The sequence below is a fragment of the Gobius niger genome, assembly GCF_951799975.1.
Source record: "Gobius niger genome assembly, chromosome: 18".
In the NCBI taxonomy this organism is placed as follows: domain Eukaryota; kingdom Metazoa; phylum Chordata; class Actinopteri; order Gobiiformes; family Gobiidae; genus Gobius; species Gobius niger.
The window spans coordinates 12342023-12368960 of record NC_136869.1 but is presented as its reverse complement, the minus strand read 5'-3'; the positions used below and the strand labels follow the sequence as shown (position 1 = coordinate 12368960).

Sequence of the window (26938 nt, the reverse complement as noted above, 5' to 3'; positions counted from 1 at the left end):
ATATTTGCCTCCTGTGTGACTTTAATATCCTTCGAGGAATAATACGATATTGTTACCAAACACAGTTCAGAAAGTGCAACATGGCTCACTGACATATCAACATGTGCTTTGCTTTGGCTCCTGCGCGGTTAATGCAGATTCCAGCTCCACAACTGAAAACTATTTCATAATTGCATGTTTTTAGCAAAGCACACAAAGCCGCATTGTGGGGAGACAGAACATTAGAATACCATTATCATAAACGAAAAACAATATGAAAAATTAACTTGCCGGCCTCTAAAAACAAAGCGATTAGGAAAACTTCCCTCCTCGTCCCGCTCCAGAACTGAACTGGGCCGCTCCGGCAACACTCTCTGACGGGACGACGGGAAATCCATTGTCCATCTCAAACTGCATCGCCTGCACAATAATTTCAATAGTTTATTAAAGTCAGATAAAGACAGATAATGCATGTCTGTGCTGTTTTCTTTCAGAACCTTTTTCAACAGTGTGGAACTGTAATGTCTCTAACATGAACATATTGAGCTACTTATTTATACCACATTAAAGAGAATTGTGTGACTGTCTGGCTCTTTACTTGTATAAGGGGAACATCTGAGATTAACTATGTAACAGAGCACAGTTGTACCTGAGTGAAGGACTGTGCGTCGTAGCAGCTGTACAGGGCAGAGGAGCGGTCGGCCCTCAGACACCGCTGAGGGAAGGAGCTGATCTGTTCGGCCAATTGCAGCGCTGCCTCCAGAGCTGCGGGAACAATGTGAGCCCATAAAACAGTCATAAGAGGGAATATGATTATTTAAAGTACATATGACACATGAGACACAATGTTTGCTTAACCTCTTGACCCCTGCCTTAACTGAGTTCTGGTTCAGCTTTACCCAAATCTAAAAGGTTACAGCCTATAGGCCTCATTTGAAAGCTAAGACCAACAGAACTTATCTAAACATTTTTCATCACACATTTTTGTCACTTTTCTGTCACTGTTTTGTGACTTTTTTGTTGCAATTTCGTAACTTTTTTGGTCACTTTTCTCCAAAGAGCCAGAGTCCCAGCCTCCATTATGTGCATGTACTCCACCCATCTCAGCCGCAAAGCCTTCAGAATCACCAGGGACCCTTCGCACCCATCACATATTCTCTTCAAGGTAATGCCTACAGGGAGGAGACTGCGGAATCTACGGGTAAGTTCCAGTCGACTGAAGAAGTGTTTCATACACAAGGCCATCGGGAAGCTGAACTCCCTGCCCTCCCTCCCTCCCTCCCTCCCTCCCTCCCTCCTACCCCCCTTCCCCCGCTCCACAATCAAGGATGAGAGAAACATAATCTTAAATCTCTTTTGTCACTTTTTTGTGGCTTTTTTGTTGCTTTTTCATTGTTTTTGTGTCACTTTATTGTCATATTTTTGGCGCATTTTCATCCTCGTTTTTTGTCTCATTTTCGTTGCTAATTTGACACTTTTTTTCAAGAAGCTTTTTGATTTGGGTAAAGCCAAACAGGAGAAAATGTGCTTGGTTCAACACAATTATATTGAAGATTCACCTTCTTATTGGACACTGAGAGGAAGTGATAACATAGAGATAAACCATTTTGAACTGTTGCCGTGCCAACCATGTTACGTCAATGGGAAATGAGTCCAAGGGCTATGCAACTTTACCTCTATCTATGTCACTTCCTGTGAGTAGTTTAAAAATAACTTTTATTCCCAACATTCCTTTATTAATTTGCCGCTTTGCTGAAATAAAATTAGAATCAGTACTTACAAGAGACGTTATCCATCCCTGTTGATACGTCATTACTTTGGATGTGGCCAAAGTTCCCAAACAACTATGAAACTTATCCCAGGCTAACAATATAAACTGGTATTATGTATAAGAAGTAGGGATACTATACGTTGAAAAAAATGGGAACACATGGAAAAGCACTCCATGGATGTAAAACTACAGAAAGGCATTAATTTAACACAATTCCCCGTTGAACAGCATGAATAACTTAATCCTGGACATAGGGCTGAATGAAAAAGCTATTAATGATACGGATGGAAGCGTCGAAGCCAAGAAAGTGAGAATTATTGGAATGCGTTTGAGTTGTCTGGTCCAAACGGCTGCTGTAAACATTTAAAGAGAGACCTATATAAACATATGTAAAAAAAGTAATGTTTATACCTTGTCCATCTGGGACCACTCTGTTCGCCAGTCCATAGGCCAGAGCCTCCTGTGCGCCAACGGGACGTCCGGTCAGGATCAGGTCCAAGGCTCGGGACAAACCGATGAGACGAGGGAGACGCACCGTGCCGCCGTCAATGAGAGGGACCCCTATGACAGGACACACAGTTAAATACTGAATCATCTTAGTCTGGTTGGTCACGTTGTAATGATATTGGCAAGATCCTCAAAGTAGGGGGTACTCGGAGTATAAAGGAACGACTCAAGGGGTACGTGAGAGAAAAAAGGTTGGGAAGCACTGCCCTAAGCCAACAAAACTGTATTTATGTTACTCCTGGTTTAGTCCTTAAGTTCACAATCGATCCTATAGAGCTGCTTTTTGTTCATATGTGGCTTTGATTTGGTCTATAGGTCAGAGTAATGCCTCATTTGAAAGCTAAGACCTACAAAACTCATCTAATCAAATCTTTTTCCTCACATGTTTGCTGCGTTGTCGTCACTTTTTTGACATTTTTTTCTGTCTCTTCTCTGTTACTCTTTTGCTACGTTTTTGTGGGTTTGTTGTCACTTTTTCATTGCTTTTTTTGTCTTTTTTGTCACTTTTCTGTTGCTTTTTCTTGTAATATTTTCATCTTTTTTTTGTCACGTTTTCGTCGCTCTTTTGTTGCCATTTTGTCAATTTTTGTCAGTTTTTTTGGGTCACTTTTTCCTTGCTTGTTGCGTTTTTGTCACTTTTCTATTGCTTTTTTTTGGTCAATTTTCTCATCACTTTTTTGTCATTTGTTTCTTGCGTTTTTATTCGTTTTTGTGGCTTTTTTCGTTGCATTTTTGTTACTTTTCTCACCGCTATTGTGTCACTATTTTGTTGCGTTTTTGTGGGTTTGTTGTCACTTTTTCATTGCTTTTTTTGTCACTTGTTTGTGGCTTTTTCTGTTATATTTTTGTTACTTTTTGTTACTTTTTTGTCACTATTTTGTTGTGTTTTTGTCACTTTTCTGTTGCCCTTTTGTGTGTTTTTTGTTGTGTTTTAGTCAGTACTTTGTTGTTGCTCTTTTGTGGGTTTTTGTCACTTTTTCATTGCTTTTTTGGCAATTTTCTCATCACCTTTTTGTCATTTGTTTTGCGTTTTTATCACTTTTTATGGCTTTTCTCGTTACATTTTTGACGCTTTTTTGTCACTTTTCTGTTACTCATTTGTGACTTTTTTTGTTGTCAATTTTCTCATCATTTTTTTGTCACTATTTTGTTGCGTTTTTTTTCTCCACTTTTCTGTTACTCTTTTGTCACATTTTCATCTTTTTTTTCCTCACGTTTTCATCGCTCTTTTGTTGCATTTTCATCCTCGTTTTCATCTCGCTATTTTGACACTTTCTTCTTCTAGATTTAGGTAAAACCAAACTGGATTAAAATGTGCTTGGGGGGGGGGGGTCAGAGGTCAAGAACATGTCATTGGTTTCCCATTCGACGGCAGCGTGTCACCATATTGTCAAGTATATAAATAACATGATACGATACAGAGACAGGTCCTACTGTGTCTCTCGTCCAGCCCTTGTCCTGCCTTTGGCGCTTGTTGTCCTGCACTGTCTCCGCGCCAAAGGGAAAGCTGTGAACTTGTTTTCACATACATAAAGTTAAGAGAAGTGTGAAGGGAAATGTGGGCCACGGTGCCAGCGAACGGCATTGAGTTACTTAATCGGTGTGAAAACATTTAGAAACACTTTATGCACTCCCAACATTAATCTCAGTTAGAGCTGTCAGGGGAACTGCCTTCACTCCTCGGCTGCGAAATCTGCTCCTTCATCTCGGGCTGTGTTCAAACTAAAGGGAAAAACGGGGAGTTGCTGTATAAGGTTTTTTACATTTTTTGATCATATCTGTAGTGACATGTTTCGGGCAAAATACTGTTAAGGATAGACAGGGCCAAGATTAATGATCTGTATGTAAAGAAATGATATTATGATGTTTAGTTTAGACTGTCCGTGTATTTGTTCCACCTGATGCTATATCATGTTCTTTCTCTTTGACAGTAAATTGTCTCGTTGGCTGTCAGACTTGAGACCATACCCAAGGTATACTGTATTACATTCAAGCCGTCATCTGTACTGGGCTGTTTTAACGTTGAGCATGGACGGAGTAGATTCTTGAGATGAAGAGTGAGAAATCTTTATAGAGACTAGATGCATGTTGGCTATTTTATGCTCACTACTGCCACCTCAGGTCTTAAGCGTAACTGCAGCTTCTATATTAAGCTTGTGCATGACGGCACATCGGAGCTCATTCTAAACATTAGGACATGGCTAGAACAGGTAGGGGGAGGAAAATACATAATTTTAACATTTTTAAACCTGAACCGAGGACATTTTATCCAGTTTGACATTTCAACCTGGATGGACTCAAACAGACAAAGGCAGTGATTAGGAAGATTGACATATATATTAGTTTTGGGTATCAGACTCCGGCGGGAGACATCGATGTATGTTTGTAAGTCAGTATGGATGAACAGCTTGGAGTTAGGGATGTCTCCCTCCGGAGCCTGGACTCTGGTGGTGGTATAGGAGACCCGTGAAGGATGCAGCAGGGAGACGGGGCGGAGGTGGGACGCAGCACAGGTGGGAAGCGAACGAACCATGATTGCTGGGGCTTAAAAGCGGGACTGAGGGCGATGATGGGCTAAGGTGGAGGTGTGGCCCTCTCGGAAGCGATCGTCGGCTGGTAGGTGATGCTGAAATTAGTCTACCAGGTTGAATTAACGCCTAGGCTTCATTACACAACTCTAAAAGAAAAAAAGCATCCCAATGACAAGGATGAACAAGGATGAACAACGAAAAAACAAAAAAGTGACAAAAATCGGATTAAAAAGTGACGAAAAAGCGACAAAAATGTGCGGGAAAAGCAAAATTACAAAGCGACAAAAACGCAAACGACAAAAGAGTGAAACGAGCAACTAAAACATGATGAAAACAAGACAGAAAAGCGACAAAGCTGATAAAAACACGTAAAAAAGGACAAAAACCTGGCGACAAATAAGTTAGGATCAGTTTTGTAGGCAGTTTTCAAATGAGACATTACACTGTTTCTCTCCAGTTGAGAAGCTTTAAGAACATGCAAACATTTAGGGCCAAAGTTGTTGAATCAGCATGGGAATACACCAGAAATATTGTGTTTAAATGTACTTAAAGCAGACGTTTGTAAGATTGCAAAATGTGGAGAGAGATACAGTACATTTTAGTAAATGATCTTGCAGATCTCCCGCCCCCTTCCCTCCTTCCCTCCTTGTGCACAGAAAGCTCATCTCAAGTGAAGAGAATTTAAAAAAAAACTAACTTACTTTACATGAAAATGTGAAAAACACAATTTAGAAGGGATGAAAAAGCAAAAATCCACAAAAGTATGACAAAAAAGAGACAAAAAGGTGAAGAAAACATGACGGAAAAAAAAGCACAAGATAAGCAACAATAACACAATTAAGAGGGAACAAAAACATGACAAAAAAACTACGAATACCAGACGAAAAAGAGATGAAATCATAGTAATAATGCGCTTAAAAAAGTCTGGCAACATTTGTTCATAATTTCAGTGCTAACCAGGCAACCTAGCCCTGGTCCAGTAACCCACATTCGGACACATTTTTGACAGCATTCTCCAAAGACTTACAAGGACAGAGGCACAAACCAAAATAGAAAGACCCCTCCAGCTCAGGGTCTGCACTTCTGGCATGTGTCCTAATTTCTAAAGAGCACCAGCTGGTAGTGGCATACTTTCTCTCTCCAGGTCCGACGCCGCGATCCTGCTCTCCCTAATTCTTCAGAGTGGCTGGTTCCTCCTGACCGCCCCCTTATTGAGAGCACATGTTGTCGGACATGTTTTCATAACCCCAAAATCATCGACTTTTTTTCACCTCCTCGGTCCCCCGTCCTGTGGGCAGCGCTGGAAACACTGGGGTCACATTCATATCCACTCTCTTTCTCAAATAAATTCAAGGGGAATAGATGGAATACCAGTGTGGAAGCGCGTGGGACACTCCGTCAGCACGTGTGGGACTCTTGACAGCCCGGAGACTCAGTTCATGATATTTGGAAATAGCTCATTGGTTTCATTTACATTTAAGACAGTGTCAATGTTATTTTTTTTTACATGTTCCCTTCTTTCCTTTAAATTAAAGGCTGTTTTGTGCAGGGGGATGAAAAGCCTCACTGATTACACCTCGCAGCCTCTGTATACTTTACACACAATGACACATCCTTGAAGTGCAGCTGTGTGTCTCCATAAACGTTTAGGATACTCACAGATACAGAGGCAGATTGTTTCAGGAGAAGCTCTGTGGTGCCACTGTTGTTGCAACAATACGGCCGCCTACAGCACATCATCAGCCCTCGTAAAATTCACACCACAAGATTTTTGTCTTCACATGTAATGTATTTGTTAACCTCTTAAACCCACCTGAAGCACGGTTTCTCCAAGGCAAGGCAAGGCAACTTTATTTACATTTCGTACACAAGGCAACTCAATGCGCCTACAGTTTGGATTAACCGATAAAAGCAACAATAACACCATAAACAAGTGACAGGACAAAAACACCAGACAAACGCTTCAAAAATGTGTCCAAAAAAACTTACGATCAGTTTTATAGGTCTTAAAGCAGAACTAAGTAACTCATGCCCCTAGAGGCCATAAGCGCCACTGCAGGTGTCGAAGCAAGTTGCGTTTTTTACTCATTATTTGTCCGTGAGAGAAAATACTACGCTAACAGAAAAGACAAAGGGAGAGAGGGATATTGTACAATTACACAATGGAGATAATTTTTTTTCACTCAAACGTGGCTGTAAATACTGTTTAAGTGGTGCTAGCCCACAGTTAGCTTCGCCCATTAGCCTGTTAGCTTCTTCTTCGTCTGTATTGGTGACTTCGACCCATAGGCAGGACAGTTGTAATTGTGATTCTTGGCCAGAGACCAGAGGGACTATGAAAAGGATTTATTAAGGTAAACAAGTTCTTCTTAGTTCAATAAAAATGCGACAAAAATGTGCCGGAAAAGCAACGAAAAATACAAGAAAATACCCATAAAAAAAGCGATGAATGCATGTCAAGGACGTGACACAAAAGCAATGAAAAAAATGTCAAAAAAGCATCAAAAGCAACAAAAAAAGCGATTAATATACAACAAAAAAACGCAACAACAATGGGACAAAAAGTGCAGAAGAGGTAACGATAAAAATGGCATAACACAAAAACTGATATAAACGTAACAGAAATTAGACAAAAACCCAGCGACAAAAAACTTTAAGTCAGTTTTTCAGGTCTTAGCTTTCAAATGAACTCTCCAGTTGAGAATCCTTTAGACTAGGGCAAAGCCGAACTGGAGAAAAAGCGCTTAAGAGGGTAAAAGCTGTCCACTTGTCCACTTTTGTCTCGTTTCCTATTTTGTTTAAAATATTCGCTGCATCATGAGAAACACTTCAAATAGTCACCAGTAAAGGAAGCACATCCCTGACCATCTATTTGTAATGAAGTCTCGATCAAATACCTCAAATACTATGACGATTTTGACCCAAATGAATGATTAGGTCTGACATTCCACAAATGGAACGACTGATAAGAGAGTAAGCCGTGTCTTCCAAGATGAAATTAAGGAGAAAATTTAAACTAAGTCTGGATTAAAAAAAACAAGTGTGTGGTTGGTAGAGACTTTAGCTTGACCTCCAGCTCTTGTGTCTATTGTGCTACTGTTGGCACCATCGCTATCAGTAAGCGGAAGGATGTCCCGTCTTATCCAGGCTGCTCGTCTGCGGCACCTCTCCCCCCTCCCTCCCTCGCTCTCGCTGTTTCTCTGATAGTCCCGTCTGTGTCCTGTTTGAGAAATACCACAACCTGTGCATTGTCCCGGAAGAATAGATTGGAGAGGTTTGAGTGATTTTGAGAGAGTCTGGCTTCTGATCCTGATACAAGATTATCATTCAGGGGGTGAAGCACAAAAAAGTCGCTTTGTACATTTTTCTTTTGTAATCCAGAAGGTGCCAGAGACTGAAAATAAAAATGTACTGGTGCTTAATGTTCATTATCATTAACCTGAACTGAACCAGAACTGAGCACGTTTAATCCAGTTTGGCTTCTTGAAAATAAGTGATTTTATATGATGAAAACGAAACATAAATAAAACAGGACAAAAAGTGACAAAACACAAAAGAGTAGTTACAAAAAAAACACACAAACAAAAACATGGCAAAAATGCAATAGAGCTGTTACAAAAAAAGCAACAAAAACAGGGCAAAAAACCCGACAAAAAACGACAAAAAAAACACAAAAAAGCGACAAAAACAGGTTAAAAAAAAGACAAGAAATTAATAGAGCGTTACAAAAAAGGCGCAACAAAAACATGGCAAAAACGTGACCAAAAAGTAACAAAAACAGGACAAAAAAGCGACAAAAACGCAATAGAGCCGTTACAAAAAAAGCAACAAAACAGAACAAAAGAAGCGACAAAAAAGCGACAAAAACAGGACAAAAAGTGACTACAAACAGGAAAAAAAAATTGACAAAAACACAGTAGAGCCGTTACAAAGAAAGCAACAAAACAGGACAAAAAAGCAATAAAACAGGACAAAAAAGCGACAAAAACAGGACAAAAAGCAACAAAAAACAAGACCAAAAAAATGACAAAAACGCAATAGAGCCATTACAAAAAACAACAAACACAAGGTAGAATCATGGCAAAAAAAAGTCACAAAACGCAACAAAAAGTTGACAAAAATGAAACAGAAACAGGGCAAAAAAAGCAATAGAGCAGTCACAAAAACACACAACAAAAACATGGTAAAAAAGCTGCATTAATGCAACAAAAACATGACAAAAACATAACAAAAAAGTGACAATGTCATAACAACACAGCCTTTGCTTTCAAATGAGGCTGACAGGCTGTGAACTCTCCAGTCAAGAAGCTTGTAGATTTGGGCAAAGCTAAACTGGATTCAGAAGGTTCATAAGGATGTATAATTTACTACAGAAACAGGGAATGTTTGGCTTTAGGACACTTAAATGATGGTTTAAACAGCACAAGGTAAAAGGTAATGGACCATTTACGCTGAATACTGCACTAATCCAGACTCCACAGGACGGAGCCACTGATATCTCGTCTAAAACGGCATGAAACCTGACACACTCAAAGAGTCTGCGAGCTGCTGGTGCTGCGGGCATCTCCCACTTCAAAGCCCGACCCACTACAATGGCCTCCCGTGTGGGCAAAACCACTCAGTCTGATGTGGATTAACCATTTCCGGACAACTTCAGACCAAACGGATTAAGAAAGAATATCAAAGAATAGCTTTTAAATAATGGCATTTGTTGAGTTAACACTGTAAAAAGCTATTCTTTATAAAAACGTGGAAGTGCAAGAGACCACCCTCGTCTGGATTTGAAACGTCGTAGTAAGAATTTGAAATAACAGGAAGAATTGGACTGCACTTATTGTACGCGTTATCTGTTTTTTGTTATTGCAGCGTGCTTCGCCGGCGAGTCAAGTGAAATGATGTAATCGCTGGACATGGTTTTAAACTCAGAGACCAGGTGTTTGCGTTGGCCCGCCGCATGTCGGCTTTGGACCGAGCCACGACTTCCATGCAACATGTGGCTTCTTCCTTTTGGCACCCGCGGACTCTCCCACGTCCAGGTAAAGTAGAAGAGAGGGCTTAGGGAGACAGCTGGAGAGGAAGGGGTACTACTGACGAGGCGGGGTATCAGGGTATCTCGGGACATTCGACGACAGGGCTTTATTGATCTTTAAAAGCTGATGGTTGATCTAGTCGAATGGGCTCTGGTTGCTATGGCAAACATGTAGGGAAGACCGGGGCTATTTGTCACCCTTTTTTTTCTAGAGTTCACTGCTCATCAACAGAACATCCCACAAGAGTCAGACCTGCATTAAATGAAAGCTTGAACTCTTGACTTGAAATAGACCTCGCTCTCGTTTTTCTATAACAAAATCGACTGTGACAACGTGCTCCATATGCGGGGCATATGGCCTCACAAGGCGTGGGGTTATTTGTCACCATTGTGTTTAATGGAACTTGAAATTTGATAAACCTTTGTAACTTTCTTGCTTTTTGAGATAAGAGGATAAAATGTTTTAAAACAGTCGCAATGCAGATGAGTTCATGACACTCATTTGAACTAGCTGTTGATTTTTTTTTTTTTTTTGCAAAATGCTCTATGAGGTGTAAAATGAAGAAATTCACTAAAATGACCCAATCATACAGCCTCCATAAAAGCTAATGTTAAAATAAAGTGATCATAAAAACATATTAGACACATAGGAAAGAAATGTCCCACCATGTTATATCCCATGTGACAAATGACCCCTCAGTTTTTGTGACAAATAACCCAGTGTCCACTTTACCAACAATGTAAGCTAGCTAACAAACGGCTTTAGCATGTTAGCTCTAAAACAGCTCAAATCAAAGCTAACATCTCTGTCTTTCAGATCAGTGTCTTTTGTGTAAGGCACTAGCTAAAGCAAAGCTCTTACTACAGGGAAAAAACATAAAAACAATTCAAATGTGCCCTGTCCTCATGACTTCAGTCCAAATTAGAGAATTATTATTGGAAGAGACGGGGAATACAATACCCACATCATATATCAGTACCAGTGTACAGCGCCCTCTAGTGTGGCTATAAAAAGCAATGTGACAAATTACCCCGTGTGACAAATAGCCCCGGTCTCCCCTACTCCTGTCCTGACGAGACTCCTTGTTTAGATTGTAGGACATCTTTGACCTAGAGACACTGCGCCGCCATTACTGCATTTTCATTTGGGTTTGTGTGCCTGGAGTCAACATTTGTAGGCGCTTTTTTTTAAATTAATGATTGTAATAATATAAGGCGCTGCGTCGTAATTGCATTGCAGCGAGTGTGCATTTCCACCCATTCATAAAAACACACTGAGGGCCTCAAGACTTATGGCGAGAGGTTACTTGAACCACTGGTTTACGTCCAACAGGAAATTGCGAACAATAAAAATGTGCTACGGCCCATTATCTGATTTAGATTTGCCAAATACATTATGATCCTATTACGCTGTGGTTTCTCTCAGTGCGAGAGCAATCGTTCTTGTGATGGATTAAAAGGTGATTTGTAAAGATATGTTTGTAGTATGAGTTTTGTACTACAGACTGTGACAATACCACAGTGGAATAGTCTTCTTCTCCCTCTCCCTTCTTCTACTTCTTCTCTCTCTTCCTCTCCTTCTTCTTCCTCTCCCTCTTCTTCTTCTCCCTCTTCCTCTCCTTCTTCTCCTCCTTCTTCTCCGTCTTATTCTTCTCCTTCTTCTTCTCCTTCTTCTCCATCTTCTCCTTCCTCCTCTCCTTCCTCTCCTTCTTCTTCTCTCTCTTATTCTTCTCCTTCCTCTCCTTCTTCCTCTCCTTCTTCTACTTCTTCTTCTCCCTCTTCCTCTCCTTCCTCTCCCTCTTCTTCTGCTTCTCCATCTTCTTCTTCTTCCTCCTCTTCTTCTTCCTCTCCTTCTTCTACTTCTTCTTCTCCCTATTCCTCTCCTTCTTCTTCTCCCTCTCCTTCTCCCTCTCCTTCTTCTTCCTCTCCCTCTTCTTCTTCTTCTTCTTCTTCTTCTCCTTCTTCTCCTTGTTCTTCCCCTTCCCCTTCTCCTTCTTCTTCTTCTTCTACTTCTTCTTCTTCTCCACAGTGGAATAGTTGGCAATTAAAAAACATATACATAAAATCTGTCTATTTGCTTTTTAAACCCCACTATATAACAAAAGGGCCTGGTGAAAAATACAGTATGTTAGAGAGCTTGAGTGCCTTGGCTGCGCTTCAGTGGCTCAGCTTATTTCTAAATCCCACATTTTTTGGAGGGAACCAAAAATAACATGAATGAATAAGTTCTGCAGAGTGGGTTTTCATTCACATCTCTCTACACTGACTGAGCAGCAGCCCATTATGGACATATTAGACACAGGAGCAGACTGCTGTGACGCAACGACCCTCCGTCCGCCTTCTCATTTCCTCCTCAGCGGGTAGAGGGGCCCAGACAGGAAGCCGCGGGTTCGGCAGCCAATCACGCGCCAGAAAACCTGTGGTCGCGATTGGCCCACATCAGAGCGCACCAAAGAGTCTCCAAAGGTTTGTTTCCAAACGCCAAAGCCACCAGGGATTCCCTCGGGCGGCTGCCATCTGTGCCCGCCTCGAAAACTGTTACACGATTCAACCATTAAGAGGAAATATTTGGTGAGAAACTGTAGATCTTTAAATAAACTCCGCCGCCCACAGCACAGCGCGGCTTTGAGCGGAAACGTGGGCCGCTCCAGTTGTTTGGTATAAAATTGCATACCCTGTGCCAGCGTGAGGTCAAAGTAATTATTAATGAAATATGTTTGAAGGCAATTGCAATATTCACTTGCCAGGACTTGCAAAACAAATACTAAAGCTAACCACATTATTAAAGATATGTGACAACTGCAACTGAAACTAAAGATGCAGCAACGACCGACTTTAATAAATCAAAGTCAATAAAAGTTGTACAAAACCACAACAAGCTGGCTTTGATTATTTCGCTGTGGCGTTGTTTCAATAAGCTTCTGCGATCCAGTGTTGAATCAATTTTTTACTAAGATTTTACATTGATGATGATGATCCGAAAGATTCAGGGTCAACATCTGGACGGGAGAAATTATGAAAATATGTCTGAGCTCAATGAATCCTGGCATTGTCATCTTGGAATATGCCTGTGTCATCAAGGAAGAAGAAATCATTGATGAAATAACCTGGTCATTCAGGATGTTCAGGTCGTCACATGATCTAATTCTCTGGGCACATAGTGTTGCTGAACCTAGACCTGCCCAACTGCAGCAACCACAGATCATAACAGTTGGTAAAAGGCAGGTGGCGACATCTTTTGGGTCAGACAGAGTACATTACAGTAGAAATATAAACAGCCTTTGCAAAAAAAAAAGTGTTTTTTCATGTGTTGTTAAAGCTGCTTCACTCAGGACTCAGGAGCTCTCACATTCATTCATCGTATATTTAACCATTCACCATAAAAGTTGGTGAGGTGCTTACCAAAACAAACAAATGCCATTATACAGTACCTTAATACCGGGTAATGAGTGCAGACAGGTTGAAAGAAAGGGCACTTTCCATGATGCGCCCCTTAAAATTACAGACCATCAAAGAGCTTGACATGTTTACTGTCTAAATCGAGTGCTGACAGCAAATTATAGCACCACAGTGGTACTTAAGACACTGATGGGGTATTTTTAGCTCTAAATGTAACAAACTGTGTATGAAAGTTACAGCGAGCTCGTCTGAAGCACAGAGTGAGGTCGTATCGGGAGCAGGATTTGCAAAAGTGTTTGCAATAGTGTTCTTCACGACTCGAGAAGTGACTGGATAAACTACACCAGCAGTGTGGATGACCAGAAGGAAGTAGTGAGTTGCATACAGTTGCTTGTACTTGAGCAACCCTGAGTAACTTCCAAAGTGCTTTACAGTAAGGAACCAGTCATTCATTCACTCTCTCGGTCATACATCAATGTACGCAGACACATTATAATAAATAATAATGACTATACACTTGTATTACGCTTTTCAGCCCTGTATTACCAAGTTCCTCAAAGTGCTACACTGTCGTCATTATTCATTCATGCCATACTCAATGGTGCCCTGGGGTAGATTGACGGAAGCGAGGCAACCAGTCTGTGCCATCGGCCCCTCCGACCACCACCGATCACTCAATCGATCACTACATTCACCCAGGCTTCCTGCTGTTCCCAAACGGTCTCCCATCCAAGTGCCGACCAGGCCCTTCCCTGCTTAGGTCTGACAGAATCGGGCTGAGCAAAGGCAGTATGGTAATATTTATTACTATGTGACGATTCTAGTTCTACTACTTCTACTTGTACATTACTATGGGGGTCATTTATCATGGTCAGTGCTAAATTGCGGATGCAAGCGGAAAATATAATATGCTATTTTATATGCAGCTAATTTACTGTTTGATATTTCCTGGGTTACAGTTTAAGGGCCCCAAATCTGATATATAAATCAGAGAATGCTGCATCAGTGAAACATGCACAAATGGCTCGGCTGCCTCGTTTTGCTCATGAGCAAACGCTCGGTAAATGACTCCCAAAACGTGGTAAATGTGGTAAGTTATAATAGCATATTGAAATAACAGCACTCTTCCCTTGAGTAAGCGGCTAAAGCAGTGGTTCTCAACTGGTGGGTCGCTGAACCATTCTCAGTGGGTCATGAGCTTTTCTCAGAAAACATTAAGTGAAACTGTGGACAAACAGCCCAGGAGTCTGTTTAAAATGACTGTTATTAAGTTGTTTAATCATAATTTCAGCTTTAAAGGATTATGTATTGATTTATGAGGAAATGTAGTATTTTGCATTGTACATAGCAAATTATTTTTTAATTTGGGTCACAGCTTGTCATCCTAAAGGGAACAGTGGGTCCCGAAGCCACACCAGTCGAGAACCACTGGGCTTAAGTATTATGTTGTCAATATAAGAAAATAGAAGGAGTTTAGTATATCCAATTACTCAAGTTTGTTATATATAGTTGCTTACTGTTTCCATGTTATTTTGGTTATTACTAGGACTTGTTCCCACCGGTACGGCACGGTGTGACAGTTACACATTTCTAATAAAGAAGTAAAATAATCATAACCAATGATGAAACTTGGTTATAAAATGGGATGTAGAATATTTCTGTGTTAGCTATGTTCTGGTGAAAGGAGTATTCTCACTTTCAGATTAAGTAACATTATGTTGATGGCTATTTTATTCTCTGTATGGCGGTGACACAAGCAAAGAATAAATTGTTTATGAGGAAATGATGTGACATACAATGTATAATCTGTGTTTGGCTGCTGTGGAAACCTGGCCGATAGCCACTTCCTGGTTGGACTTATCAAAGGTCATGAGTCACGGTCACCAGTGTGTTATCGGACGGTGACTCCTGCCTCGCGCACAAAAAAACAACAAGAAGCCCGAGAGATAACAGCGGAGAGAGTTACAAAGTTAGAAAAGTCAGAACGGCTTCCTGAAACAAGGACACACGCCATGCTCGAACACAGGCGATACAGAGTTTAGTGGAAAGATAAAATTAGACAAGTCAATTCATGGAGGAACAAGAAACAAAACATTCTCTTGTACTGCAGAGTTTCTGGGAGGTCTATCAACAAAAGCTCAGCAGGAATGTTTGGTTTGGTGGACCTTGAGCCGTTTTAATTTGGTGACACTAACAGGCATGTTTTTAGACATGCATTGATTTGGCATCTCTGTCTATTCAAGAATATTATTTAACAATATAGTTTTTTAAACAAGAAGATAATAAGATGCTAATGGAGATGTCAATAAACACAGGCAAACTCGGTGGACTTTACGCTGTTAGTCAGAACAGCAAATCTGATGTATTAGGAAACTTCTTAATGTTTCAAGGGAGGACAACATGACAGAAGCGATTTGTGTACTTAGTAGCTTCCTATAAACAGGGTTTCTACAGGTGGCAGCAAGTCAAATGTAATGCTTTTTAACACAACATATACTTATGCCTAAATACTACATTTTGAATGCCACAAAGGCAAAAAATCTTGGTATATTTCATTAGTAGGATTTGTAAATAGTCAGTGAAACAGGGTAATTAGGGGAAATTTTGATATTCAAAATTACATTGGACACAACGGGCGACTTTTCAGTAAAAGATTGTGTAAAATTTCAGTCAGAACTGCAGCTGAATTTGTTTTAGACCAAATTTATTATGTTTTTGACATATGTCATTGTTGTGGGTTCTGTCTCTAGGAGGGGAAAAAATATTTAATGCCAGTTTTAATCTGATTTAATGACTGATAAGACCTCAATTTTGGCGTAATTCATTGAAATGAAGCCTAGGGGTTAATGCAACCTGGGAGACTTCTGAGAGGGCCACACCTCCACCTCAGCCATCAGTGTAAAGAGCCACACCTCCATAGCAGCCAATCATCACCCTTGGCCCCGGCAATTATGTATTGTTCGCTTTCCAGCTGCGTGTTGGGACCCACCTCCGCCTCTTCTTTCCATGGCTTCTCCCTGCTGCATCCTTCACGAGTCTCCTATACCACCACCAGTGTCCAAGCTCCGGGGAAGACATCCTTAACTCCAAGCTGTTCATCCATACTGACTTACAAACATACATCGATGTCTACCCTCTGAGTCTGATCACTAAAACTAATATACATGTCAATAAACCTTCCTAATCGCTGCTTTTGTCTGTTGAATGACTTTTAATGCTCCGCAGAAACCCTTTACGAGTTCACACTTCACTGACATTGTTACAATATTCCTATTACTCAAACAGAGCATGACAGAGGCTGAACAAACGAGCAGTCTCTATCGAAATCCACTCTGGAAGCAAACTCTTTTATGTACATAGGGTTACAGGGACAACTTTTCCAGCCAGGTAGTGTATCTTAAAGGTATCTAAGGTAGTGTGTCATGGTTAAAGGTAAATTGAGAGATATATAGATTTCATTTCATATTCTCATATCGTCCACCCTGTGTGTTCAGATGCCATTTTGACTTTTGCACCTTTGATCTTCGTGACTTACCGAACCTGCGGCAGAAGACGCCCATCACAGCGCTCTCCTCCACCACCCTCAGATCGGCTAACAGGGCCAGCTCCAGCCCCCCCGCCACCGCGTAACCGCTGACCGCCGCTATCAGGGGCTTGGACAGCTGCAGACGGGACGGGCCCTGAAGCGACAACAGCATCGCACCTTTGAGAATACTTTAACAGTAAGTTTAACCGCAAAAAAACAACACGCACCACATCCTGAACTTGGCCGCCCCCTTTTTGCGGCCTATAAAAAGTAACTCTGGGTTCTTTTTGTTCGATTTTATACGCATTGCTCAACTTTTCTGCATTTCACGCTTTCCCGGCCTTTTCAAATTCCCCGTGAAGTTTATCGACTAAAGCCCGGCCAGATTTGACTTCCCTTTTGCGTTTTCTCAAAATGAAAGAGTAACAAGTGGTGAGTCACGCGTTGGCCGCCGCTGCCGGGAGATACAATGCTATAATTTTACACTCAGGAGGTCCGTGTGATCCCAGGGCTTTAACGTGCAATCCAAACAAATTTGATGGAGTCTGCAGTTTTTTATGGCGCTCACTGGCTGTAAATCTTCGCCGTTATGATCTTTATCCCAGGTCAAGTGGAGGATGAGGGTCGTTCGGGTTCTCCCCCGCACTTTTATTCACTATTCTGAATTTTTATAGAGTCAGCAGCATCGCACCGGGGCTTGTGTACGATGAACCTGCTCAAATCATTATAAAAAAGGATCGGAAGAAACTGTGAGTGGACAAAGGAGGAGAGTTTTATATTGAATATTTTAATCGTGAAGCAAGTTTGATGATTGTTTGTATCATATAGACGGCGTTGCATCATTTTCACTTTAAATCCCTTAACATTTCCAACTGTGAATAAAAACAAGAACTCCCTACCTTCTATAGATTTAAGCTCTTCACCCAGTTCAACTTTACCCAAATCTAAGCTGACCCCAACTCACAAAACCTTCTGATCAAGAAGCTAAAAGTTAGACTTGGTTTCTATTTTAGAATCAAATCTTGTTTATCTTTTAGGGCCAAAAAACAACTTGTTGCTGCAACTTTTCTCCCAGTCTTGGATTATGGGGACATTATTTACAGACATGCATCTGCGAAATCGCTCCGGTCGCTGGATACAGTTTACCATGGAGCACTTAGATTCATTTCCAATCTCAAATCTCTCACTCACCACTGTCTCCTTTACTCCCATGTAGGTCGGCTGTCTCTCTCCTCAAGACGTTTTATTCATTGGCACTTGTTCATTTACAAAACATTACTTGGTTTACTTCCCTCTTATTTACAGTCACACGTCACTCTCAAACCAAGCACCGGGTACAGCCTTCGTTCACAGGATCGAATCCTCCTTTCAGTTCCTAATGTAAGGACTGACATGGGGAAAAAGGCTTTTAAATATTGTGCTCCTTCTGATTGGAATCAACTGCAAAATGAGCTGAGTTTTCGTGAGCTGGTCTCTCTTAACTCTTTTAAATCTAAACTGAAAGAAATTGTACAAAGCCGTGATGGTTGCTGTTGTTTTACCTAAGATGTATTTTATATTTTGTATTATATTTGATGTAACTGTTTTATGATGTGTTGCTGCCTCTCAGCCAGGTCACTCTTGCAAAAGAGATTATTAATCTCAATGAGTTTTTTACCTGGTTAAATAAAGGTTAAATAAAATAAAATAATAAATAAAACTCGGTAACACTTTATTTTACACTACCCTTGATACATTGTACCAAACTAAATTTAGTGCAATGTAATGAGCTCTGTAACAATGTGTAATAACTTGTACCTATGGGTTAGATTCACGATGGAATAATATGTATTTGTACTTTGTAGTGATATAATGTAATAAGACATAACTCTAACCCTAACCTTAAAGGCCCTATACCTGATTTTTTTCTTTATTGCAAACAATGAAAGGGGAGGCCACCAAATTAAAATGTTAGTTGTGATCCAAACTCAATCGTAACTTTCTTAATGTATTTGTTGCATTCAAATTCGTCACAGGGAGAAGTTTATAGGCACATCTCCCACCTTGCAGGGTCACTTTTCAGGATCACATTCACAAAAATGCTAGAAAAATAGTTCATGAAAATGTTTTATCATTTGGTACACGCTGTCTTCCCCACAAATGTTTCAGTTTACATTATACCAAAGGAGGATAAAAATAATTTTCATTCTATTTCTAGAAGTAAAATCAGGTATAGCTCCTTTAAGGGTCTTGTGTCCTATTACATGATGTACCTACAAAGTACTAATACAAGTTATTCCATTGTGTATGTACTACATAGGTACAAGTTATTACAGATTGTTACAGAGCACATTACATTGTACTAAATTTAGTTTGGTACAATGTATCAAGGTACTGTAAAATAAAGTGATACCAAAACTCAACTAAACAGCTCTTTATCCTCATGTTGTTTTTCCCATTGCTTTTTGTTGCAGTTTCGTCAAACTAAACGTAAATCACTTTAAGAATATCCATAGACCTCCCTGTTTAGTCTACGAACAAGATATGCACTAAGGACACGTATATGGGGGTAATGTATTACAAAAGTAATTAGTTACAAAAAATATATTACTTCTTTCAGAAACTAAGGAATAAAACATATTACTTTTACAAAACACGGAAATATATTAGTCATTTCAATGTACGTTCCTTTTTTTTATTTTTTATTTTTTTCCCCATTGCTTTATGTTGCTGTTTCGTCAGATTTTTAGCCACATTTTCATTGCTTTTTGTCACTTTTCTGTTGCTGTTTTGTCGCTCTTTTGTTGTATTTTCATCCTTAATTTCTTCTCATTTTGGACACTTTTTTCAAGAAGCTTTTAAACTTGGGTAAAGCCAAATTGGAGAAAATAAGCTCTGTTCAGGCTGGGTTTGTAACATTAATAAGATAAGATGAAATAAAATAAAATAATATAAGAAAATCCTAATGCCATTACTCTGGTGGGATTTCTGGCCAAGATCAAATTCTAAAACATTCTTTTGTGTCTTAAATTGTCGATAATGTGGCATTTTGATGCGATGTTGTTCCCTATAATCGCTCATTGAACTAAATGGTGCTGGAGTCTTTGCCTGTAACATAAAGCGAGTCCCTCTGCATCACGTGAGAGCGCTGTATACAGTTAGACGCGTGACGCAGACAGACACACAGCGAACGGCTCTCACCAGCGGCCCGGGACCCTTGGTGACATCTTGCTCCAATTTGAGGGAGTCAGTGTGATTGGCCAGCTCTTTCAAATCATAACCAGCGCAGAAATTCCCTCCTGGAAGAGACCACAAAATTACAAAGTATGGCAGATGGAAAGTCAGAGAGGAAAGGAAAATGATGAAGAGGAAAAAAACAACAAGTTGAGTTGGAGTCCGAGGGCTGCAATTTAGATTTCAGTTTTGCTTTGAGCTGGCACACACGCAGAGGGGTAGAGGAGCCAGAAACTGAGTAGCCAAGTAGGAGTACTATTACTTCTGAGTAATATGAAGTAAATTTTATATGTTTTTAGTCATAAAAAAATAGACATCCGAAATAGCTGATGGTGTTGAAGGACGGGTCAGATGGAGAGGATCTTCCTCAACAGGGAATAAAGTAAACCTTAACCTTAACCCACTAACAACAACAGTGACCTGAATGCAATTATAGGCAAAGGTCAAACTGGACAGTGTTAAGACAGGTTTGTTCACTGTGAGCAGAGTTTTGTCAAAGTCCAAAGTTGGGGAGCCTCGTCTCCACACAACCCAAACTCTGGCTTTTCTTTGTACATATCCAAGTACACAGTGTTGGGCAAGTTACTTTAAAATTGTAATACAGTATATTCTATATTAGTGGTTACATTTTTTGTTTGTTTTATATAGTACTCTTTCCAAAATGTAGCTGAGTTACACCTTGAGTTACTTCAGAAGTTCTGAGTTACTTTTGTCAAAATATAAAGTGAAAATAGTAACAATACCACTGAGCAAAAGTGCAAAGATTTCCTTTCCTTTCTATGTCCCCCATTCTCTCATGTTTTGTTTTGGCGACATCAGCTACACGTAACTGCAGATCCTAATACACCAACTTCCAACTTGATTTGGAAAACTGCATTTTATTTGGGGAGAATATGGCGTTTTTTCGGTCATACTTTGAAATGCACTTGTAACTTGAGTAACTTGAATTGATACTAATGTATTACTGTATTCTGTGTAAGTATTATATCATATTCCTTAGTTACTGAAAAAAGTAACATATATTTGTGAATGAATGAATCTTTATTAAAGGGACAACGTACAGAGACATTAGGCTCATAGAGACAGAGATGTACTGCACCAGATTATAATATAATACATATAATATAATATTAGCTAGTTTCCATCTGTAGTCCCTTGTAACTCATAACTTTTGTAATACATTACCCCCAACACTATATAGTATAGGGGTAGGCAACGTCAGGCCTCCAGCATAAAACCTTTGGCAAAACCAAGAGAATTTTGAAGCAACATTTATTCATAAACCAGAGACCAAATAAATGAAAAGGACTCTAAAATGTGGAAAATACTGTCAATATTTTCACATTTCCCAGCAAAACACCCCATTAGGTCATATATTATGAGCAAAACTTATATTTGTAGAGAAAAGGTGCTTTACTTTGGGCGAAAATTGTGAGGTTCGGCCCTTGGTGTTTTAGCAATGCCTTGTTGCCTTGCCTCAGTATTTTAGGTTTAGATATCTATCCTGTGCATTTTCAAAGTAATTAGGGGACTGGAGGATTCACGCTGCTGGAGGTCTGGATTTGGCCCACGGGCCTGATGTTGCCTCCCTCTGTTGAACATGCAAACACACGTGCTCATTGTCATATCTCTGTTGAAACCACATCCTATGGGACACATACACTAATCCCGACATATCCCAAGAGGCCAACAAACAACGGAGCAGAATGACTAAGGGTTTAGTTCATAAGCTCATAAAATGTCTGAGATGAAAATGATCATAACGAACGCACAGGCCAGCAACACCCAGATTACAGTTATGGGTCAGCGCAGGGCAATTAGAGGAGCGCAGAGTGTCATGTTTATGGGAAACTGAGACGGGACGGAGGAGCTCTTAAGGGCTTGGGTCGCCGGTTTCGGAAATTGGTTTATGTCAGTGATGCGCAGTTATTGCCACATGTCTGAGTGTTATTTGAAAAGTAACAGAGCAGATATTTCAAATAGTGGTGTCAGAGTATAGTATTCTCAATAGTGCTGTGATTTAATGCAATGGCTGAGCTCTGTTTGTATTTCAGTGTCTTGTTGGAGATGTTTAACTTCTGCTCTGTGAGATGAATCTTATTACAAATTACAAAAGCTATAGCATTGCCTATGAGAAAAATCGCAGTTATGCTTTTTTTACGCTTCTCTCCTCCTGGACACAGAGCAACCCCCAGTGAAAGACCCACATTTCTCCCAGCGCTGCCTGTTTTCTGTTCAGAACACGAGTATTTACTTTGACAGGACATCGTAGGCTTAAACGCCAGCTCAGCTCCACATACCTCAGAGGTGACACACTTCGGTTTGCCATCGAGATCGAGCCACAGAAACCCGACGCCCGAAACCTTTGTCAAAAATGTGCCAGCGCATTAAAAAAAAAAAAAAAAAAAAACTCCAAGCGGCAATTACTCTTAATTTCACATGTTGAGAAGGAAAACACTTTGACGCGGAGAAATGAGAGCTGGGAGCGCGGTCGTGTCGGCGCTAATTGGAGTAAAATTGATTCCTCATGGTCCAATAAACACGGCATCCGAACTGGACCCTACCGTGTTGTCATGACGATGCAGAGACGGGACTTTAACCATCAAACGCCTTTGGTTGACCTGTGGCTGCTTTTGTAGAGTAACCACAGGTGAATCAGTTACATTTACTCTTTGAAGGAATTACAGTAAAGTTCTTATTATAGTTTTATCACAGTGTGTACTTGTACTAGAGCAGTGCTTTTTCCTCTGGGAGTCGCTTCAAGTAGATGAAGACAAAACTGCATATATTTAGTGAAAATAAGCCAAATGTCAAAATACAGAATCCAAACCAGATTTTAAATGTTTTGCACCTTCAATTATTTTAAATGCTAATTACATTTTACAGAAGATAAGGTAAAAAATTAAATGTATTAATCTTGAAGGAAATGTATTTGCCAGGAGAAGAAAAAGACAGTGATCTCTTAACCTCCGCCTGAACCGAGCAAATTGTCTCATGTTTGGCTTAATCTGAATCGAAAAGCTTCCCAAAAATAAGCATCAAAATAGCAACGAAAACGAGGATGAAAATGGGACAAAAAGGGGATAAACACCCGGCGATAAAGTGACAAAAATGCAACAAAAAAGTGTCAAAAACGCATCAAAAGAGTGACAAAAAAGTGACAAAAAAAAGTGACAAAATGCAACAAAAAGTGACAAAAAAGTGACAAAAATGCAACAAAAATGCAACAAAAAAGTCACAGAAACGCAGCAAAAAAGTCACAAAAAAGTGACAAAAATGCATCAAAAAAGTCACAAAAATGCATCAAAAAAGTGACAAAAAAAGTGACAAAATGCAACAAAAAGTGACAAAAAAGTGACAAAAATGCAACAAAAATGCAACAAAAAAGTCACAGAAACGCAGCAAAAAAGTCACAAAAAACTGACAAAAATGCAACAAAAAAGTGTCAAAAACGCATCAAAAAGAGTGACAAAAAAGTGACAAAAAAGTGACAAAATGCAGCAAAAAGTGACAAAAAAGTGACAAAAAAGTGACAAAAATGCAACATAAAAGCAAAAAAGTGACTAAAAAAGTCACTTTAGTAGGTCTTAGCTTTCAAATTGCTTTCCAGTCGGAAAGCTTATGTATTTCGGTAAGGCCGAACCGGAGAAAAATGTGCTTGGTTAAGGCGGGGCTTCAGGGCTTAAAAACTATTATAAATCCAAAAATATACATACAATATTACATATATATAAAGGGGGGGTCCAGAGTTGTTGATTGAGTGATTTGGGGAGATCAGATTAGTCACTTCTAGCACATACAGTCTATCAAAATGTTACACTCATAAATTAAGTACTTATTATTTTCCCCAAAACTCCTTTCTATTCTTACCAGGGTAACCATTTGGATCTCTTGAGTAAATATTTTGGCTGCTTTGCCCACCTGTGAGAGCAACACAAAGTATGACAGACGTCTCTCCAGCTCAGACCAGAGGGCAAGTCTTTGGGGAAACGAAAAAAGCACAGGGTGATCCAGGTTGAAGAAATTATGTAGAATGAGCGAAAAAGTGGAGAGAGTGCAGTGATTATTTTAAAAGTTATTAGGAGCTTGGCATAATTTTGGCTTTGACAGATGACAGAGTGCAGGGCTGGCCACTTACAGCTGTGCTCAGAACCACTTCACTTTATTAAAATTGTTTCTAATGCAACACGGATGAAACGTCAAGTAGGGAGGCATTTTATCTGCAAACTCTGCTGTTAATATTGTTGTACACATGTTAAAATTGTACTTTAATTACGGCATTTTCAAGTTTAAGAGAGTTTTGTCTTTGCGCAGAAGTTTCCAGATCAACTAAATCAAACCTCACGGCCCATGGTCTGAAGAAAAGTGACTCGTGATTACGGGACAAAGTGTTTTCCGTCTGCTGTGTGGCCCACTCTACCTATCCCGTGCATGACCGCCACATTCAGGCCTGGGTCCCGGTCGAAAGCCTCCAGCTCCTGCAGCAGACGCCGCGCAGTCTCCTGGTTCACCGCATTTCGCGCCTTAGGACGGTTTATCGCCACGGTGACCACAGCCCCCCTCCGCTCCGACACCACGGACTGTCCCGCCACTGAGGAATGAGAGAGAGATCAAGCAAACACAACAGAGACACAAAGGAAAACGAAACTTTGTGGTCATAAGAATGTACTTTTTACACTTATGAGCACATTATTAAAATTATACTACACTGTGTACAATTAAATATTTCTATTATTGGCCCGAGAACCCCTATACAACCTATAAAGATCAATGCTTAAAGGAGCTATATCTGATTTTACTTCTAGAAATGGAATTACATTTATTTTGTCTTACTTTCGTATATTGTAAACTCAAAGGTTTGTGGGAAAAAACAGCGAGCATCAATTGATAAAACATTTATTAACTTTCAGGCAGTGTTAATTTTGACAACATATTTTAGTTTAGTTTAGTCTTTTGACTAGTTTTAGTCGACTAAAATTGCAAGTCAATTTTGTCAACTAAATTTAAGACTAATTTAGTCGACTTTGCATTGATAATATTCATTATAATCATATTTAATCAAGGTCCTCGACTTAATGGAGCTGCTCCCACATGAACAAAGCTCAGAGCTGATCCTTTAGCAGAGAATTTACATGATCTGAGGCTCTTTCAGACGGTCAATAGAAGTTTGGATGATGATTTTATTTAGTCTTATTTTAGTCGACTAAAATATCTGGACATTTTAGTCATAGTTTTAGTCTCATGAAAAACTTTTCGTCCAATTTTAGTCGTCAAAAACATCCCTTTGACTAAAATCAAGACTAAATATTTTAGTCGACGAAATTAACACTGCTTTCAGGCTATTTTTCTAGCATTTTTGTGAAAGTGACCCTGAAAATTGACTCTGCAAGTTGTTAAATGTGCCTTTAAACTTGGATCCTACAAATATTAGGGAAGTTAAAAATTTAGTGGCTTCCCCTTTCATTGTTTGTAATTAAAATAAATAAATAAATAAATAAAATAAAAAAGTTATAGGGCCTTTTAGGGAACACGCCACTGTTTTTACATACTGAGATATGTTCTTATCTGAGCTTAGACAAGTTGTGCAGAGCTTGATCGCTTCTAACCTCACCCCTTTTGGACCTATAGGAATATGCTGGGAGAGGCCAAATACTTACAACATCTTTGGTCTTTTTGTGTGACTGAGGGCACGCACAAAGACCAGACAGGTACACATCAACTCGTCTAAGCTCAGGCAAGAACATATCTCAGTATGTAAAAATGGTGGCCTGTTCCTTTAAGGCAATGGCAAAAAAGAGAATACAAACTTTTACTTATCTATAGTGCATATCCATATCCAGCTTCTTAACTGTACAGCCTATGGTCAAATCTGCTGTTATTAAAGTGCTTTATAAATAAAGTTAGACAATCTGTGGGTAATGTCTGCCGTGTACCGCCCCCTACAGGGAACCATGGGTCAATACATGTTTGATTCCTCCTTTACAAACCTGCTTCCGCGTCTCCTCTTCCCTCTGCCGAGCTGCTGAAGGCTCTGAAATGCCTTGGTCGAGGGTGTGTGGCTTGTTTAGACGTTTTACTTTGATAAAATGATCGCAAAACAACTTTCCATAAGCGCAGAGGCCGAAGCGCCATGTTCAACACTTAAAAGCAGCGATCAAGGACGCGCTACGAAATGAAAAGGGGACGAATAATGTGCTCACGAAATCTATAAGTAAATAAAACATCACCAAATCGAGGAAAAACATACAGACGAGAGACGAAAGTAAACACGCTGGTTCGCCTGTGCTGCAGAAGAGCACTGTCCAGCTTCTGGCAGCAGGGGGCGACAGAGCAGCGCCACGGAGAAATGAGACCGGGTTGCCAGATCAGAGACACATTTATAAGGCTCAATGTTGATAAACGTTTGGCTTTTCATTTATTTTTTTGTTACATAAGCCGTGTACGTTATGTTGATGCCACAATGACAAATCTACGGGCTAAATGTTTTGGTAGGTTGGGCAGAGTGGTGTTCGTGTGTGGCGCTATCACATAAAAAAGCTCCAACTCAGTGATTCTCAAACTTTTCATGCCGAGCACCACCAAATAAAATATTTGACCTTCAAGGTACCGTCAGGCCGAGAAAAAGGTCAAATCAGGACCAGGGTCTAACAGGTAACTTATGTAAACTATGTCAGAAAAACCCTAAGCCTTAATGCATGACTGACTATAGCATTAATGAAAATATCTTTGATTTAGATTAGGAGTGTCCAAACTTTTTTCACAGAGAGCAGCATAATGACATGTGTACAGCATAGAGGGCCACAGGTCAGTGGTTAATGCATCAACAGGGTGTATTCAAGACAGGTTTAAACCATTCTTGGAACAATAATGCCAGCTCTGTCTCACACTAAATGTTAGTTTTTGAGATTTGCAGTAAAATGTACCATCTATGGCGATGTGTGCCACTAAAACTAGAAGTCTGAGGGCCATCAAAAATTGGTCTG

General features: G+C 40.0%; 1 protein-coding gene across 1 annotated transcript; it reads right to left on the bottom strand.

Annotated features, from left to right (window-relative positions):
• LOC306977985 (enoyl-CoA hydratase EchA19) lies at window positions 1-26180 on the bottom strand. Its single transcript, XM_079576438.1, has 7 exons — window positions 25943-26180; window positions 24376-24546; window positions 19923-20020; window positions 16752-16896; window positions 2162-2311; window positions 629-744; window positions 1-399 (listed from the first exon to the last, which is right to left on the bottom strand). Exons 1-7 carry the CDS (start codon window positions 26085-26087, stop codon window positions 292-294), a joined length of 933 nt encoding a protein of 310 aa, XP_079432564.1. The 5' UTR covers window positions 26088-26180; the 3' UTR covers window positions 1-291.
• Window positions 26181-26938: the final 758 nt, after the last annotated feature.